Source organism: Poecilia reticulata, linkage group LG5 (assembly GCF_000633615.1).
Source record: "Poecilia reticulata strain Guanapo linkage group LG5, Guppy_female_1.0+MT, whole genome shotgun sequence".
Classification (NCBI taxonomy): Eukaryota; Metazoa; Chordata; class Actinopteri; order Cyprinodontiformes; family Poeciliidae; genus Poecilia; species Poecilia reticulata.
In genome coordinates this window covers 6554414-6566821 of record NC_024335.1, presented here as the reverse complement: position 1 = coordinate 6566821, position 12408 = coordinate 6554414, and the positions used below count along the sequence as shown (strand labels likewise).

Below are 12408 nucleotides of genomic sequence, written 5' to 3'. Positions count from 1 at the left end.
GGGGGGGGGCATTTATTTCAGTTTTATCCAATTTAAACTAAATTCTGTCTATTGTGTTACTTGGTTTAGCAGGTGAAACGTTTGAGTTTGAGATTTTGCAATTCAAGGTAAAATAAGCGCAAAATATAAAGAAATATTTTTGTTCTATTTCTGGACAAAAATAAAAAAAATAAAGTTGGAAAATAATACGTGTTTTTTGCAATAAAATAGACATTTCACCGACTGACTCCATTTTGCAAATCTAAACAAACAAGGCCTATCTCCCTTCCTCACACCTTTGCGCAGCTCTGTCAGTTTTCCTCAGTGCGCAGAAATAATCCCACCTGGCATCTGTTTAATTAGACCGACCTGCAGGTAATCCTGCGATTTGTTGAAGTGTCCATCGCCTGTCTCCACCTCATCTGACGGTCGGACAGGACGCGTCACGTGTGGCAAATCGACGTCTGACATCTGATACATGTTCCCGTGACGCAAAACAAAACCGTGCAAGCGCTTGCGCGTGGTGTAGCGCAGCATTTGCGTCATTTTTCGTTAATAGTGCATGCACCAGACTATTCCCACACGGCTTCCCCTATACACGATCTCAGCTTGGCTTGTTTTGCGAGAAACCGTGTTTGCAGGAAAATCAAACGCGCATTAATTTGTTTATGATTTTCAAATACACTTTTTATTAGAGCTAGATTAGTACCAAGATAAATCCGCGATGTAACGTCTAAAAAAAAAAACTAATACGAAGACCTAATAAACAAACTGATAGATAAATAAATAAAGTCTTAAAATCTGGATAAGTAAGCCAGAAAAAAAATCTATGAATTTTGTGCCCAGGGCGAGCCACAGTGAGCTCCGCTCTGAGATGAAAGTGAAAAGAAATAAAAGGCTCTATTTAATCTGCTTTAAAAACCCCTCTCCACATAAGGGCTGTGCTTCAAATTCGCAGAGTGAGGGGCTGATTGGGGATAAATACATTTCTTACCATGCCTTCGAGCTATTACACCCGGCACGAACACAGCCACCTATTCAAGAGAGCATCGTTTCCAGCGCTTTTACTCTAATAAGTATTAACATTATTAAACGCCATCCGGATGCTGCTTGTCTAAACTGTTTTACGCACTGGGTGAGTGTCTCTTTTTATAGCAGCGTAATTCGATCCCAATTTGAAACAACAAGCAGTGCTTAAAAGAACGAAAGTGACATCATGTGGAAATGTTGCTACAAAAAAAAAAAAAAAATACGAAAGTCAACAGCAGAGCTCCGAAGACGCAGTTGAAGCGCAAACTATCAATCAGGCGCATTGTGCGTAAGCGACCAGACTCCAGCACTGCACGCCGGTCATTTGCAGCCAGCAGGGTTTACAAGACACCGGAGATATTTGCAAGAAAATAGTGACATTTTTCTCCTAACATTAATCTGCGCTGTGACCGAAAAAAAAAGACCGTTTTCACGCCACATACCGATTCTTCTCCAACGGGTCCATTATATACTAAATTACAAAACTATCTAGCAGCGGGGCGTACTGAATAATTCATCTCCTTTTATGCCGCTTCTTGCCCTTTGTCCAAACTTTTCTCTCTCTTTTAGCAGCTCTTTGAATGTGAATGGGCGCAGGCCCATACACTCCGCTTTACGCCGCCGTGCTTTCCAGGATTTGCTTTTGTGCCCCGGACTCCTCGCTTTAGAAAAGCTTCAATAGAGGGGAGGTTTTGCTCATGAAGTTCATCTTCAAGTTTGAAAAAAAAAAATGTTTGGCAGTCTTCCTTTTTAAAAATAAAAATAGCTATTGTGAACAACAACAACAACAACAACAACAAAAACTCTATTCTCTCGTTTTATCATTTTTGCACTGATAAAAATAACTGTTGGAATAAAATCAATTAAACTGGTGGAATCACATCCATAATTAAATTTATTTTGTAATTCTAGCAATTAAAGTGTACTTAGTCAATTAAAATATTTACACTACTTAACTCGTTTATCTTATCGTAATTAAGATAAAATATGTTGCTGAAATAGTAGGCTAGAGTGGGTCATATTTCAGGAAGTAATAAAAAAAACTATAGGCTAAAAATTTTCTAAAATAATTTTTTGAAAGGTTTGCTACAAAGACAGCAATCTTATGGAAAGTGGCAGCATTTGACTGTTATAACTTTTCCCAAAGGTTAGATACATTTTAACATGTTATAACTGAAGTTGTAAAACTTGCTAAAAGATTGATTCTGAATCTGTTCAACACAAATCCATCATTATTGCAGGCTCTCTTTTTTTTCATGTATTTACAATACACAGATGGGTATAGGCATCCATTTATGGTAACGATTCGTGATCACATTTCCATAGTTTAAATTTTAAATCAAAACTCTTGAATCTATAATTCACTTTAATTTTTTTTAATATTTTTTTTTGTCTTTTCTATTTGCTTTTAATCATTTATTTTTGTTCACACATATTTCTTTATTTCCTCTTTCACATTCAACTCACTCTACTGTTTGCTTTTTGCATTTACCATTGAGATAAAAAAACTTAACAATGAATAGTTTATTATACAGCGTTTAACATCTAAGAGAATCAATTATAACTGTGCTACAACATTTTATTTGCAAACTTACCTTACATTTGATTGAACATAGCTAAATGTTTTGCACCTGTGCTGAGAGGTATTCATGTAGCTAACATAAGTCAAGTCTCATTGGTTCAAACAGTCTATATCTCAGGACTAAAAAAGTGATTTTGCTATGCTAACACTCTTTGCAGCATAATTTTACTAATTCATTAGGGACGGTTTGGAAATTTATAGGAGATTCTCTTCAGGTAATGTTTAAAAGTGATTAGTTGTACACACAGCCGTACCTGTAGCCACTTTGTGCAACTTATCTTGTGCAATCATAATGTTTTTTGATGTTTYTACAGGGGAAAAAATAATTTTTAAGCAACTTTTTGTCTTGGGTATCTTAAAAATTGTACTTTTTGTTAGCTAAAATGTGCAGCTCAGTAGCTGTGACTGTCTCAGGCTTAAGAACCTAAACGTGCTAGCAAGTTCTAGCATCAGCGCTATCGCTAAAGTAGAAAAGCATGAATAAACTACATTCTTAAATTCTTGCAACAAGCCTAATAACACTGTTATGTTTTACTGAGTTGACATGTATATTCATAACACGGCTCATTTTAAAATATAGACCTATCACGCTCCTCTACATGACATGTAAACAACAAGTTAGAATAGGTTTTGGCAGAACAAAACATATTTTCTTAAATTCCTATCTAATATAATGACGACAGAATGCAGGTATTAGTGAACATTATCTTTACAAATAATGTGCTTAAATTTTAATGTGCAAAAATTTAACTCCCTTTAAAATTCATTTTTACAGTGTACATTGTTCTCAGCAGGGCGTTTAAAAGCGCTCATTCCCTCAGATTTTTGTATTTTAAATTCCAATCTTTATAGGATAAAACTGAATCCCTCATTAGGCCTTGCTTCATTTCAAGAATTCAAATGCATTACAACATGCTTCAAAAACGGCGACCACAGGGGAAATGATTATCTTTCAGGGCTATTCAGGAACAAAATACCTGCCCCGCTGTCTCACCCATTACTAACAGCAGAAAACAATAACATGCGCATCCATTTCCGCTTTAACTGACAAGCGGTGAGACGTCAGGGAGCTTGAAGTGGGTCAACTGTCAGCTGTCGTTTTAGATGTCCCCCTCAATGAGTGAGTGAAATGAGCAAGAATGCGCCACGCAAATTAATTCTCAGCAGCTAAATACCTTCTGCCAAGGCTCTCATAAATAATTGAAGGCAGTGAACAAGTGCTGGCTCGGAGTTTAAAGCGGGAATAAATTGTCTGCGCTTAGAGCCGCAGCTCGGATGTGGGACGATTTCCCCAGAGGACGTTCAAGTAGGAAGTCAATTTAAAAACATTTGCTTCCAGTTTGCAAGGCTGCAAATTTACTATAATAATAATAATAATAATAATAATAATAATAATAATAATAATAATAATAATAATAATAATAATAATAATAATAATAAGACATACACTGTTTGTTTGTTGTTAACTTACATTTATCACCGAGGATGCCATCGATGCTATGCTTTGTTTTCTTTTCTCCATCTTCATCCTTCTTATCACAGTCATCCTCGTCATCTTTTTTGCCAAATCGGGCCCTCAAAACGCGGCTGATGGAACTCACTAATGGCAACAAAAAGGTAAATGGGTGATTAGGCCTAAAAGCCATAACAGAACCATAATAATCCTATCAAACATTTTCTCTCTCTCTCTCTTTCTCTCTCTCCTTCTGCTCTCTCTTTCTCTCAGAATGGTACAAAAATGGCACAGGAAAAGTTTTCACATGAGGCAGCAGCGTTTTGGAGAAAATGTTATGAACTGACGGAGCACTGAAGCCACATTTCAACAGGACATGTTACATGTATATAGTTCTCTCTCTGTGGGTTTGCTTACAGAGGCGCTTTATTATCAGTAACATGTTGAATTCATAGTGACGTTCATTGAGAGGTGATGCTGCGGTGTTCGCTGGTAGTAAGGGGAAAAAAAAGTGCAGCTTACCAGATGAAGCCTCACCTGAAGGAACTGTGCTTCTGTCGCACACCCCGTCCTTCAGCAGCTTATCCCGGATCTCCCAGCTGAACATACCCGGGTTTTCCCTCTTGTACTCTTCGATCCGCTTCTCCACGTCGGGAGTTGCCACCTGCTTTAGGTTTGAAAGGTTGATGGCAAGCGAACAAACAAAGAGGAGGAATTTTAGTTGAAAGGAAACACTAATCTCATCCAACAAACACATAATGTTTAGTTAGGAAAATGTCATTTAGAATGAATTTGAATGAATGCAAAAGAAAAGCAAACATTTCTATAATCAAAAAATTGAACATGCAGAATATTATGATAAATAATATTTGTATAACATGCATCATTAGTACCATGCATTTCGCTACACTGAGCTTAAATACATTTGAAGTGGTTCTAATTTTAAATGGACTTTTATTAATTCATAAAACACGAGGTTTGGATCGATTAGGGACACAAATCATAAACAAACAGATTGAAAATGAAACCTAAATTTTAAAACAAATTCACATATCTCTAGATAAACTACTGAAATAGATATTAACAAAAGTACAGCAATAAAATGTTATCATTGGATTTCTAAGTAACAGAAGTTATGTTCACATTGAAGGTATAGACATGTGCAGCTCCAGGATTTCTGACATTTGCACTTAAATCTTAAAAAATGTTTCCCTCCTTGAAGGGTTTATTGAGTATTTAGAAGTGTGAAAATTACATGAATTTTAGATTGTTTTTGTAATTTTTTATGTGTTTTTTGTCATTTGTAATTGTAAATAAATATTATTAAACATGCATTAATGTTTAATAACATTTATTAAACATTAATGCATGTTTATGATTTTTTATTTTCAAAAAATCATTGCTGACCATAATTCCAGAAAGATACATATTTTTGTTATTTTTACCATTTTTAAACTATTATTTGAATTTGTTTGTTTATGTTTTTTATGCAAAAAATTATTTAAATCGTGAGAGAAATGTTCCCATCACATTTGAGTTTTTAATTGGATCACGATTTTAAATAGAATGTTACAGGTGGATTGTAATTCAATTTCAAGAGATACTGAATTGGACCTTATTATTATTATTATTATTATTATTATTATTATTATTATTATTATTATTATTATTATTATTATTATTATACGCCCATGTGTAATCAGGTGTTGCATGCCTGTCATCTGCTCCCATGACCACAGACCCCCACTCACCCTGGGCTTGCTGCCCCCTATGGCCCCCGGACGGATCGAGCCGGTCTCCTGGTACCGGCACAGGATCTTGGAGACGCAGCCGTGAGAAACTCGCAGTTGTCGCGAGATCACGCATGGCCGGATGCCGTGGTGGGCCATCTCCACTATCTTGTGTCGGATGTGGTTCGGCAGCGGCCTCCCGTTGATGAAGACCCCACCAAGCTGGTTCACTCTGCCCTGGCCCAGAGGGGTGGACACTGCGTCGCAAAAAAACAAAAAAAAACAATAACACTCAAAAACATTCACATTCAACGAGACTTTATTCAATTTAAGGTATCATACAATACAGATGAGATTTTAACTTGATTAGATTATGCCGCATTTGCTGCTTTTATCTCCATTCCGACGCAGTTTGCGCACATTATCATATTAACCATTTTCCAGGGGAGAATCGTGCCAAATTCATCCTGACAGGATGCATCCAAGGATCCACTCCGGGATGCAATTTCACATCCGAGAGACACTAGAGAGGATGGCACTTTCCACCTTGATTATTCCTAGTCATGCTGTACAAATATTGATGTGATCCTTTGAGCCAGCTCTTTGCCGTGTGTATTATTGCCATTTCCAGCTGCGGGACCACTCCAACAAATCCCGCAGCTCGAGTCACTTGCGAGCTACGTGGTTTTTGCACATTTCAGTCCAGGGCACTTGAGCACGAAGCGGGTGTAGTAGAATTGGGGAAGAAAGTGTTTCCCGCAAATACATGCAAATACAATGATCTTTTTTTTTGCCCACCCTCTCCTTCCCTCCACCACATATACGGATGATTTAAATGTTGTGTGCGTCTAAAAAAAGAACAAAAATATATTAAATTCTAAATTAGGTATTTAATTCTGAGGGCCAAAATAATTTACAGTGATGTAATGAAAGATTTTTTTTTTTTTAGATTAAAACAAATATTAGTGAATAGAAAATAGAGGATAAATGTTGCATTAAAATAACATTTTCCGGAAATAATAATAATTTTAAAAAATGGAGAATATTGTTTTAAATGCTGTCTGAAATGCACATAAAACAGCCCGAATCCACATGCTTCTTATAAACTACACATTTCTGAGATTTTGGAGCATTTTAAAGACACCAGATTGTATTTTCTGCAGCTATAATTCTCCCCTGACCATGACGTGAGGTTAACTTTAATCAGCCCTGACTGCGGCGCGTTTTGTTCACCCATCTTTTTATTTCCCAGCATGTCGCCGATGACAAACTGTGCCCACCGCCGCGCGGCATACGAGCTCGCAGAGCGGACAGTTTTGCTTTTAAACCAGCACAAGTTCAAGTATCAGGCACCCATGGCTGTCCTTGTCCTCACCTTCCAGGGGGAAGCCGGTTCGAGGGTAGTTCTGGCCTGGCGCAGGGCGCACCATCCGAGGCACTGTTCCAGGTAAAGTAGCCATCCTGTAGCTACTGAGGCAAAAAATGAATAAATAAATAAAATCACTGCGCTAAAGAACGTCTTTCACTCTGAAATTCCAAGTTAAAAAACAAAAAAGAAAAAAAAAAGAAAACGGAATGTGTTTGGAAAGATCAGAGAACAGGCGCTGTCAAATCCCAAATCCCAGGCGGAGTAAATCTGGACAGACCCTTCTTCCACCGGGGGGAAAATAAAAAATAAAAAAAAAAGAAAGAAAAGAAAAGGGGGGAGGCTCTCCTCTTGCTTGATAAATTGGTCAAAAATACAACGACAAAACGCTGCAACAACTGAAATGAAAACCTCCACAGAGGTAAGTTTGCACAAAATAAAAATAAAAAATGGAGGCGCAAGCAGCTAAATGGTGGCGCGTTGTGGGAAACGCGGTGTTATTCTTTTCCCCCTGGTGTAGTTTGGGTTCGGTATAATGTCTGCCGGCTGGCTGGAAGTAGTTTAAGTGGCCAACTTTCGTGCATGTCGTAGGAGGAGACAGCGGAGCGCTCCCATAGGCTCGCTGCCCTTTCTTTTATGGATGAAAGGGAGTGGGTTTAGCCAAGAGCCCGGCGACCAATCGGATCGTCACATTTTTACTTTTTTAATTCACCGCTGCCTCTCTTAGAGGACCACATAGAAGATATTCTATAAGAAGAACTTGTGGAAAAATTAGCAGAACATTAAACATCTGAAGTTTTTTATATATAAATATATATATATTTTTATATACATTTATTCTTATTTTACTCACAACTAGTCCATATCCTAAAAACTACTTAATAGTTACATTTTAAAATCATTCATTCATTTACTTACTTATTTAACTTGTACAAATATATGCATCAATTTAAAAAAAAACAGTGTAAGTCCGTCTCTTAATTAAATTCCGAATTATTCAACAAAAACAAAAAAAAAATTGAATTGAAACAAAGGGGGGGAAATAAAATAAACTTAGAGCGTTTTATTTATTCTTTCTGTTCAAAGTTGCAGTATTATTATTATTTTTCTTCTTCACTGCAACCAGGAGCCGCCCTGTCAGACCAGACGGAGGTTAGAAGAACTGCGGCCCTTCGCTTGTTAACCTTTCAATTAGTCAAACTGCTGCGCTGCATGCGCAGCCCAGTCCGCTCCTCTTGCTTTTGTTGTAATTGACTACAACATTTGGATCGACCCGATATTGATGACAACAGGTCGGGTACAGAGTTCACCCTTTAAAAGTAATTGTTAAATAATGATGATGATAATAATAATAACAATGACAATAACGCTAAACCGAACGAGCGCATATGGAGGGAGGAGGAGAGGAGGTGTGCGTGTGTGCTGGCTCTGTGGGCCCACCGTGCATACAAAATCGTGTGACAATTGCCGTGGAAAACACTCCTGGTGGAAGGCAATTTCACAAATAATTTTAGCAACAATTAGGGAGTGTGGAGGGGTGAAATGGCGATTTCACATGCAGATGCGCCGGTGGGAAGGAGCCACCCCGCCGAACGGATCTCTGACCCTCGCTCTCCCCGCTTTTGGTCTGCTTCGCGTGGGACAGAGGGGGCACAAAGAGACCGCCTCAGCCTCCTGGGGAAGGCGCAAAGAGCGCTGGATTAAGTCGAGCATAAATCATCTGGAGACACAAGCTGCATTTCACTTCAAGAAGAAAGTAAAAATAAATAAAATAAAATAAAATAAAAATAAAAAAGTACAAATATTCTACGTCTTTGGAGCTACAACAGGTATGCCTTTGAAATGTGGCTCCGTGTTCCCTGAAAACACCATTGGTTCAGCACCGTAAGGTCTTGCCTCTGTTATCCTAATCATTACAAGCCTGATATTCATTTGCTATGCATCTGTTTATAATTACACCAAAAAGAAAGGCATTAGCAGTGTGCAGAAAATTTTTAGATTGTGGTGAATTTTAGAGCCAGGCTGTGGAAGGGCTTTTTGTATATATATATATATATATATATATGTATGTATTTGCAAGCATTTGGAGTCAGTTTTTTTTTTCAGAGTCTCAACATAAACTAAATGTATAGGTTTGTCAGAGGCTGTTTGAATCATTTAACACAAGCGTTGCAGTTGCTCAGCACCTCTCTTAAAATGTTTGCACGCTAAAAACAAATGCAATAAATGCTGCTGAGCTTAAAATGCAGAACAAGCAGGATTTTATAACATTTCACTTGATAGTGTGACATGTTAAAACCGACTGAAAACTCTTTCACTGGAAGTAGTGGGATCGCTGCAAAGTCATGACATTTATTATTTTACCAACTTAAATTATAAACTGTATTTTTACCTTGTTATAATTAGGGTTAAACTGGTCTGTATGTAACTGAATTTTATTCTGTCTTCATAATTATGTTGTCTTTAGTTGATTCTATTATGTTTCTACATAATTTGACAAGTTTGTCTTGTAAAGTGAATTGAGATTGCATTTGTTGTGAGCTGGTGCTGTGGAAATAAAGTTGAATTAAGTTAACTTTAAAAAGTTGTTTTCTGAAAATATCAGATTGCAAAGCTCAGAGTCATGTGATAAATCTCTTAAGGGAATTGTTTTGGATATTTGGAAACAAAAGAGCTCGCAGAAAATAATGTGCATTTTTTACAAATCTACTCGTATTAAAGTACAATCTTATTTGCTATTTAGGGAGCTGTTTTTAGGTCCAAGAAGAGTGTATGTCCACCAGTGGGCGAGTCATGTTCATAAACGACATAAAAAAAGTTTAAAAGTCACTTTTTTTACTTCTTATAGCATTTCTGCACCCAAAGATTCATCCTTGTTGCAGTGCCTAAGCTCTATTTTTAAAGCATTTTTTCTGCATGGTTCACCTCGACGTCTGGCTCACATAAGCAACTCCGTCACTAAAGTTTCCTCTCAGCTACAGCAGACAGAAAAAAAACAAAAGCTTCCTCTCCAACATGATAATGTCTCCAATCTTATCTCGATCAGGACCGCTCTTCAAACACTTCCCTGCTTTAGCCTCTCATTATTTGTGTTATGGCAATTACCCAAAGTTTCTTTCTTGCTTGTAGGTGAACACCCCTCCTCCTCCATTCATTCTTATTTCACTATGGATTTTTCTTAATGTGTAGTTTCAGTTGTTCAGAAGAGAGAAAGCACCTTTGATGAGAGGCATAGCCAATCTGAGCTTTTATCTTTTTCTGAGAAGAACCACAGCAAGTTAAGTGTACAAAAGTTTAAGTGTTCAAAAGTTTTTAACATTTTTTTTGTTTGTTTTTGCACAGAATATAATTTAACAAAACACTTTCTGATATATAAACCTTTAACTATTTAAAGTTACTTTTCAAAGAAGAGAATTGAAAATAAATTGTCTTACATTCCAAAGAGTAATTGTTACATTTATTGTTCTGATCTTTATCAAGACAAAAAGATAATTCTACATCTAGGCCACATTGTTGCATAAGGACAGAGAAACGGATTAATCTGAAGATTTCTTTTCCACATTATGTGCATTTTGTTCTTTGTTGAAAACAACAAATGCTTCCAAAAAACAAACCAGAACTCTGCAAAAGTAGTTGGTGCATCAGTCAGCTGCCTTTCTCCCCAGCGTTGGTTGTTCTCAGAAATGCTTCATGCAAACTCATTTAAAACAGATGCAACCATGATAAACTGCTGCCCAACATTTCCGAGACCCTGAACACCAAAAACAGCGGCCATATTTTTACCGTCATCCTGCTTCTAGTCAAAACAAAGATCACAACTGTGAAGGATCGTTCAAGCTGTTTCAGTAGTGACAAAGTCTGCACTTCTGCCAAAGACTTGTTAACTTGTTGAGACATTTTCACATCTGCTCAGAATTATCCGAACGTGTAATCACCTCCTTACGGGGAATTATTTTTCTTTTATCATGGCGCGCAGCAAGCGTATAAAATGGCCTCTTAGGAGGAGACTAGTGTAAAGCCCTACTATGTGTTGTAAGTGTAATTAAAGAAAGCTGATTTGAGATATTCATCACATTATGTGTGGCACAGGGAGGAGCTCTGATTACACATACAGGGCCTAAGAAGGTGATGTTTGGTTAATAAGGAGAGCAGAGATTCAAGAATTCCTCCAAAACTCATTTGGAAAAAGTTAGCTGACATGTAAAAATTGACTAACATTTCACTGCATTGCCTCCAACTCAGTTAACCCCGTGCATTTCAAGGAAACATGAGCTTAAAATTAAGAAAAAGATCATTGCTTTGGTTTGAAAAATCTAAAATAAATGTGTCAATAGGTCTACAACCACAAATGCTGAAAGTTGTAAGGAAAGTCTTGAGAAACAAGAAGAAGAAACTCTCACTGAGATTTATGAGACTTAAGTGGAAAAAAAACTGGGGAAAAAAATGCATATTTTTCAGAAAAAAAAACCCTTTCACCTCTACAGGCCTGCAGAAAAGGTCCTGAAGTACAGACAAGGGAAAACAAGTCAGCTACAAGAGAACAACACAGATTTTTTTCATCAAGAAACCACAACTGACTGGACTATAATCCAGTTTATATGGTCCCAGGATAAATTGTGAAACAGGCATGAAAAAGAATTGTTGTATTTGTGCAGATGGAAACAAAATGCGTATATATTTTATGACCTTCAGGTACTGCGCAGGGTTTCTTCTGGGCCGGCACCATGTTTGTGTTGGGAACAGATTGATGTGGACCCAACACTAAGAAAAACAGACAAAAGGGATTTCTGATATGTGGTGAAATGGTCAGTTTTAAGAATTGCCAAGAACATTTTTTGGTCTGCACTTTCCAGAGGGATTGTGAAAATGAGAGGAAATAAAGATGAATTTGAGTTTGACTTTTGAAATACTTACAAAATGCCATGTGTTGCAGAAAACTAACTAACACGCAGCAAAATATGGGAAAGCATGATGGTGGCAGTGTCATGCTGAAGTCCTGCTTCTTTTTAGCAGGAGCAAGAAAGCTGGTAAGAGTTCCTGGAAAGATTAATAGAGCTAAATGGCCTTGAATAAGATGGCAAAAAGTCACAAAAAGACAAAAAAATTATATTTCATGTGCTGAGAATAACTTTGGATTATAAATATTGAGTTCTTATCTCATATAACTGGTGCATACTTTGAGATGAGCCTGTAGCAAACTGAGGCGTGCATTTGGCGTTTTTAGTAGTGAGACGAAAGGAATTGACCTTAAATATAAGGATGGAAAACA

At 37.2% G+C, this 12408-nt stretch overlaps 1 protein-coding gene and 1 long non-coding RNA gene across 3 annotated transcripts in view; one reads left to right on the top strand and one right to left on the bottom strand.

Annotated features, from left to right (window-relative positions):
- The window catches only part of pax7a (paired box 7a), a 57456-nt gene extending 49717 nt beyond the window's left edge, over positions 1-7739 (bottom strand). The window contains exons 1-4 of one of the 2 annotated variants that reach the window (XM_008408576.2): positions 7149-7739; positions 5795-6030; positions 4566-4710; positions 4062-4190 (exon numbers count right to left, since the gene is read on the bottom strand). In XM_008408576.2, the coding sequence (XP_008406798.1) occupies positions 4062-4190; positions 4566-4710; positions 5795-6030; positions 7149-7233 (595 nt within the window). In that variant the 5' untranslated portion in view covers positions 7234-7739. The remainder of the gene's footprint in view (positions 1-4061; positions 4191-4565; positions 4711-5794; positions 6031-7148) is intronic. The other variant, XM_008408577.2, reaches the window with a different exon arrangement.
- LOC103464455 (uncharacterized) lies at positions 4135-5865 on the top strand. Its single transcript, XR_001776637.1, has 3 exons — positions 4135-4207; positions 4317-4428; positions 5783-5865. It is a non-coding gene; the product is annotated as an uncharacterized LOC103464455 (long non-coding RNA).
- Positions 7740-12408: the final 4669 nt, after the last annotated feature.